The sequence below is a fragment of the Cotesia typhae genome, unplaced genomic scaffold, assembly GCF_013202065.1.
Source record: "Cotesia typhae breed Kobodo isofemale line unplaced genomic scaffold, CoteBio_Ctyphae contig_25, whole genome shotgun sequence".
Classification (NCBI taxonomy): domain Eukaryota; kingdom Metazoa; phylum Arthropoda; class Insecta; order Hymenoptera; family Braconidae; genus Cotesia; species Cotesia typhae.
In genome coordinates, this window is record NW_027423731.1 from 167822 (window position 1) to 175325 (window position 7504).

General features: G+C 30.5%; 1 protein-coding gene across 1 annotated transcript; it reads right to left on the reverse strand.

The window, feature by feature from the left end:
* Nucleotides 1-371: 371 nt before the first annotated feature.
* LOC141525120 (uncharacterized) lies at nt 372-1224 on the reverse strand. The gene is made up of 2 exons (XM_074239469.1): nt 904-1224; nt 372-715 (listed from the first exon to the last, which is right to left on the reverse strand). Exons 1-2 carry the CDS (start codon nt 1109-1111, stop codon nt 426-428), a joined length of 498 nt encoding a protein of 165 aa, XP_074095570.1. The 5' UTR covers nt 1112-1224; the 3' UTR covers nt 372-425.
* Between the last annotated feature and the right edge of the window lie 6280 nt (nt 1225-7504).

Genomic DNA, 7504 nt, shown 5'->3' on the forward strand with positions numbered 1-7504 from the left:
TTTTTTCACAAGTTGCTGAAGAAATCAATGAATTGATATTTTTGTACTCGAATAAATTTTTCAAAAACTGCAAGTCATGATTAGCAGCAGTTGTTGCAGAAGTTGATGAAAACCAAGCTTTTAAATACAGTGTAACTATAAATATACAAATTTGCCGAAGACCGTCCAATTCTTTATTAGAAAGTTTAAATTCATTTCTGAATAGAAACATTTTTAAACTGTAAATTGCCTTCGCCATCCACCTAGCATGATGAATTGCACCAGGACGTTTGAAAAAAATTTCTTCTTGAGGCATTTCTCCAAGGAAAATCAACGACAATTCCAACAATTCTTTATAGTCATCTCAGGGGTTGTAGTAACTATCAAAAAACAATTAAAAATTTGTCAGAAACAAGAAAATTTTTTTTCTTAAAATCGCAGTTAAATCATACCTGTAAGGATTGTGCAATTAAACTAGATATTTCATTTTTTTTATCCAAAATGATATCAGCAACAACAGTATCTTCAATTCCAGATTTATAATTAGTTTTATTTATTTCATCCCATGATTTTTTAAATCTTCCGAACATTGGTACGTTTGGCCCAGATGACACAGGCCAATATACTTCAAATGCACTTCTCAATATGATCTCAAAAATGTGGTAACGACATGGTAACCGGATTAACTCTCTTCCCAAAGTCTTTTCAATTGCCTTACATGTACCGTTATGAATTCCTGTATAAAGAAAATAGATAACTATCGTTAAATTTAATATTTTCAACAAATTGTAGATTATATTTAAAATCCAAATGAGTAAATAATTCTCAATAATTTCAAAAGTGAAATTCAGTAAGCAATAAAAATTAAACTAGAACGTTAATAATTAAATATTTTTTTAGATTAAATTATCATTGATAAGTTACCTGTATTAACTGCCGTCGTGTCAAAACACATCGCCTTAACATAATTAGTAATACCCCATTCACTCAATGTCGATAAAATGGCTGATGTTTGATTGTCTGCCGTCCCAGAATTCATTTTTGGAACCCCAAGTAATTGTTCGGTACCAAATGCAGTTAAAATAACTGGTAGCCGTTCCACAGATTTTGATCCAACAAGGTCATTCAGCATTTTTCCGTCCCAATGCACAACGTATTTATCGTGTGTCTTAAAGTTGTCATTAAGTCCTTTAGCAATGTCTTCTCTTTGAAGGATACGAGCTCGTTGAATTGAACTATAACTGAGCGTTGTATCTTCAATTTTAATACCTACTGCTAGTAAAACCGAGCAATAATAAACATCGCATTTCTACTGCTGACATTAGCTCGGTCGAGTCCAAAAATGACTTCAGGAGTTAAGACATCAAGTTTTGCTCGTTTTGTCGGAATTGGAGGTTCATACTCTGAATCAGATCCAAAATTTGTAACTCCACTTAATGTATACGTAGAGAACGACTCTGATTTTTCACTTGGAACAATCGCATGACTGGTAGACGGTTGATCTAAGTCTGGAATAAGATCTGTTTTATAAATTAAACGAAGAAAATGTATAGAATTTATTCATTTTTGATGACAAATAATTAAGAAAGGACTCCAAAAAATTGTCTAGTCAAATGTCATCTAGTCATCTATGAAAAGTTACACTACTACCTGACTTTATAATAATTAAATATCTCAGATACTTACTACTCTCATCTATTCCCATCATAGTTGTGGTTAAGTTTGATACAGGTACATTATTAGAAAGAATCTCTTTATGGGTACCGAATTTTTGATCCAAATACAACTTTCTAATATTATCATCAAGCACTTTTTAAGGATTTTTTCGCTCACAATGTCGAATAATTGTTCAAGATCAGTCTGAAATTTCATTTCCTTTTGGTTTTGCGCTGAATTCTTTTTATCGAAATTTTTTTGTAATTTTTAACCATTGACTGTGATAGCGAAGAAATTTTTTTGACTGCATTAGGAGCTCCACTAGTTGGAATCTGATTTTTTTCTCCACAGTTCAATAACTTGGTCAACTAAATTTTTAGCACTTTGTTTGATTGAATACTTTAAAATTTTTAAGTTGGTAGAAAAAACACACGCATAACCTCTTTCACTTTTTGGTAACTTACGTTCCGAAATTCTTTGTAGAGGTATTCCGATAAAACGTATTTCTTTATTCATTGTAGGTTAATTGATGATAAATAAATTTATGTGATGATTATAAGACTTATTTAAAATGAATTATTTTATTACGTATTCAAGATGATCAGTTTTAGGAACACTGAAAATACGGTATTAAATGGGTAGATACTGAAGATAGTTGAGAGTAAAAAACATAGATGGCGTTAGTTTCAGAAGACAAACAGAAGAAGAAATGGAATTCAAAACAAAAATCCCCTCGAACGAAAATTTTATGTATATTTTGTGAAAAACAATTTAAAAAATACGCACTGAACAAATTTCATAATAATAAATGACAACGCGATTAAGATTTTAAATTATTAAAGATAAAATTTAAAAAAAATATTATTAGAATAAAAAACTTTCAAATGAATTTTTTGAACAGAAAACATCTATAGGAGTTGCTTTTATAATAAAAACTCAAATTTGTCTAAATTTCCTTGAAACTCACAGAATAAATTGAAATTTTTTCGAATTATTGATCAAAAAACTAGAAAAATTGATATGCATTGATGTTTGACGATGAATATCTCGTAAACGCTCAACTTGATCGAAAAATCATAAGAGACCATTTTTTATAGAGCAGTAAATTTTCTACAAAACTATGAGTTTCATCATTCATAATGATTTTTTTTCATTGAGTTATAAAATTCATAAGAAATAAAAAAATTTTCCCAAAAATAATCAAACTTTAACCGTTAATATCTTTTAAACGGTTGGGTTTACGAAAAAATCGTAAGAGACCTTTTTTTGTAGAGCATTCAATTTCCTACAAAATCTGAGGAACAAGATATTTTTTTCAAGTAGTTGGAAGCGAGATATAAATTTTTCTATCTGATAATAAGAAAAAATAGAAAACTGTAAGAAGGAGGACCTTCCCGTTACAATTAAGAACTCATGCTTGGAGAGGCTTTCTTAGAGGTGTCTAGGAACCTATTTTTCAGAGTACCAAACGAAAAAAAAATATTCTTTTTTTTTGAATCACCCTAATAATAATACAAATGATAGTTATATTAATAATAATAATGATAATAATAATGATAATGATAATAATGATAATAATAATAATATATAATATTATTATTATTATAATAGTAGAAGTGATAATTAAATCTATTATATAATTATCATCAATAATAATTATATTTATAATAGTATATTACACTCCTTGGTAAGAAAAATAAGGAAAACCTCAGAACACATGTGTTGTTGGCCGAGGCGGAGCCGAGATCAACAAATATGTGATCTGAGGTTTACTTTTTTACTTCTTAAGGGCTGTATACTATTTTTTTGCCCTCCTGGCGGAAAGTGGCAACTTTCGTCCCACTGCGGTAAACCAAATTGCCACTTTCCGCCTTCGTTGGACAAAAAAATAGTATAAAGCCCTTAGGAAGTAAAAATAAAACCTCAGATCACATGTTTGCTGACCTCGGCTTCGCCTCGGCCAACAATTACATGTGATCTGAGGCTTTTTCTTAGTTTCCTTCCCAAGGGGTGTAATATACTAATTTTGTCCGACGAAACCCGAAAGCGGCACAACTTTGTTTAGCGCAGCGGGATGAAAGTTGCCACTTTTTCGCCCGGAGGGCAAAAATATAATTATTATTAATAATTATTATATTAATAAATATAATTATCTTCAAGAATAATTATAATTAATAACGGGACGGTTTCCCCCGCCCCCTGGGGTACGGTCGACCCTGACCACGCCCTTGTCCCCGCCGATTTGCCCAGCCACGCCCTTTCCTGCCTCCCCCATGCTTCATTTCTCGCTGTTTTCCAGCTGAAAGATGGCGGGCTGTAAAAATAAAAATTAATTATTATATATGTTTAAATTGAAAAATTTAATTTAATAATATTCAATGCGAATTCTTAATAAAAAAACATACGAGTAGTTTGAGGCGGCTGTTGCGGCATTTCCGGCAACAGTAGCAGCTGCTGTTGTTGTTGTTGTTGCGGCTGGTGTTCTCCAGCTGGTGGTGGCGGCGGTGGTAGCCGAATCAGCTGCATTTCCGGCACCAGTTGCTGCTGATTGATATTTATTCGTCCGAGAGATGAACGTTGACCGTTCATCTGTTGGACCAATAAATAATAGTGGTCAGCAGCACGCTACGCTGCTTCTCTCGCCTCCTCGAGATTTCGATTGAATTCTTCTGAAATAAAGAATTTTAATTAAATTAATATGTGTTTTTCATCATTTTACTTTTTTTATGCTTATTTACCTCTGTCACTGGCCATTGTTTGGATATTAAGCTGTAATAAAAGGGAAAATCACACATTGTTATTCTATTTATAACGTAAATGAAATTTGAGAAACTCAATAATTTTACGTAAACATAATAATTGAAAATAAAAACCTAACCGTAATGTAAAGTAATCGGAAACAAATAGGAATAAGTTCCACTATTAAAATTTAATTATTTGATATATGGAACCAATTTATATATTTTTTTTATGACTATATTGTTAGAAAAATATTTAAATTATATTATTAAGATTAATTACGTAAATAAAAAGTACTTACATGTTACTGCAATCCGCCGATATATTAAATGACAAGAAATAATAATAATAACAAAGGCGTCACTGAGAAAAAAATGTCATAATCTGTTGACCGCGGCACCTGTTGTCATTATGTCATTATTAAAAAAATGTGACTGACAGTTAATCATTTCACATTGGATGACGTCATTATGCACTAAATCTTTCGGGGGCTGAGTTTGGTTTTTTAAGTAATAATACAGCAGAGAGCTCTTTAAGTTAGTAGAAATGAATACATTTTTTAAACTCTTTTTGTTAAATTATTTGTTCTGCATTTGTTCGTAATAGACCCGGCAAATTTATCGTTTGTTCGTTGTTTGTTCTTAAAAAAATAGTTTTAAAATTTTAAACAGACGTGGCTCTTAATATAATAATATCTACGGGATTTTTTTTCAATCTTTAATAAATATTCTTTGTTCAATTACGAGAAAACGTTTTTTTGATCGAATTTTCTTTTATAATTTTTGAATTTTTTTTACTATAACTGCACACACATATGTGATTTTCAAAAAGGTTCTTATTGCGCATGCGCGATATTTTTATTCATTGCGCGGTCTGTTTAAACCTTACTCTATATAACAATAATATTTATTATTATTATTATTATTATTATTATTATTATTATTATTATTATTATTTTATTTTTTATGCATGCCTCGAGCGCGAAGTGCGCAGGTATGCTCTACCCATACGAAGTTTGGAAACAGGGGCCTTTAATGGCCCATTGCTGCGCCCGAGATGCTCGTTAATGGGCGAGCAATGGCAACCATTAACGGCCCATGAACGGTTAGCAGCTGGATGATAACCTCGGGCCGATACTGGCGACTGACTATCGGCCAATTCCAGAAAAAAGTTATTGGCCTATTAATGGCAACTGACTATCAGCCAACAATCGTAAAAAGTTACTGGGCCGTTAATGGCAACCAGAAATGGCCCGAGTATGGCGAGAATCATCAACCCATTGATGGCAACCAACTGCCGGCCGACTGAAACAAAGTTACCGCCATTAATGGCAACCAGCAATGGCCTGAGTATGGCGAGAATCATCCACCCATTGATGACAACTAACTGCCGGCCGACTGAAACAAAGTTACTGGGCCGTTATTGACAACCAGCAATGGATTAATTACAAAAAATTATTCAAAACCAATTGAATTATTATTATTAATAGGTAGATTTATTTGCTTTATAAATCATGGAAATTTTTACAGGTAGTTACCGTATTTTTATTATTAAACCGATAGAGATCGTTGTTTCCTCCCGTTCTCTCGGTCCCCGCAACCTGAAAGCCATCGGCCAACTTTCCCCGCGAAGTTTTTTACATTCTTCGGAGTTTCCAAATTTTTTCACTCACAACTTCTGGAATATGCAAAATAAATTATAATCAAAATTTTATTTATGACAAATATTTAATAATTGACGGGTTAGAATTAAAAGAGTAAAAGCATCAAGTGAAAAGTAAGAAGTAATTTTTTCATGACATATGCAAAACGAAAATCAAACTTTAAAATAAATTTTAAGCTAAAAAAATGTTCTCTAAAAAGAAAAAAAATTTTCTGTAACAAACACTCTTTTAACTCTAAACCATTCAAATAAAATTAAAATAAAAAGATTTTCTCAATACCTTTCATGCATTTGAAAGTTTCGGTGTTACTAAAAATTTAATTCTGCCGACACCTTTTACAATTTTTCCTGTACCAGAGTAAAATTTTTCAATATTCTTGGTTAAAAATAGCAGACGCCATCTTATTAATGCAGCTCTTAACAGTAGTTTCCCCGTAAACGTTAACCCGAAACAATACAATCTAGAAATATAAAATATAAGTAAAAGCAAATAGTAAGAGCCCTCAGAATATAAATTCAAACACTTACCTTACCAACACTTACAATAAATACAAATACCAACACTTTTTTTTTGACTCGATATTTTTAATTCCTCATCGAATTCTTGAAATTCTTCCAGTGTCTTCAAAGGAAGTGATACATCTAGGCTTGAAGTGGCCGTGGAAAGACTTTTCCGGAGGTCTTGAAGAAGTATTGGCGACAAGAGTATTTTTATTTCCTCAAAATATTTCTTTATATCATACTGAAGGCTTTTTTTCATTCGTAAGATAACGGCGCAATGTTGTAGTCTGATCGTCAATTTTCTTTTTGATATATTCTTTCATAGAATCTATACAAAAAATATAAATTGAAAATAATTATTAAATAAATTTTTAATATTTGTTATTGGTAATTATAATTATTTAATAATTATTAAATAAATAAAAAATATAAATCCTTTGAAATAATTCTCATAAAAAAATTAATTTTATGAGATTTGAATTTACCGAAATCAAACACTTCATGAGCTTCAATAATAGGTGCTAACTCATCAGCTGCTTCCACTTCATCATCATCTAGTTTCTCTTCTGTAAAAAAAAATTCAATGTAAATCAGACTTGCGAAAAATAAATCATTTTTTTTATTAATTCGCAATTATCTCAGTTATCTTTTAAAATAATCAATGTCAATAGCTAAAAATTTTCAGATAACAAAAAATCAAGATTTAAATCAATTGATATATTAAATTAAATGACAAGCTTTTTAATTATCAAATGGAAATGCAACTTTCAATTGAGGTTATTTAAATCATTAGTTAAGAATTAAGTTATTTATTATACTTGTATCAATTAATAATTTTTACTAATTATTTAATTATTAATTAAAACTCGTTTTTCCAATAGATTTATTATTATTGCTTTTAAAAATTATTTTAACTGTTAATGAAAAATCAATAAAAAAACATATTTATTTTTTGATTTAAACTTTT

Bases quoted from the DNA above. Each gene is read 5' to 3' on its own strand.
- LOC141525120 (XM_074239469.1), bottom strand. From the start codon at position 1,111: ATGCTGAATGACCTTGTTGGATCAAAATCTGTGGAACGGCTACCAGTT. The intron at 716-903 runs GTAACTTATCAA...TTCTTTATACAG, and splicing joins CACGACGGCAGTTAATACAG to GAATTCATAACGGTACATGT.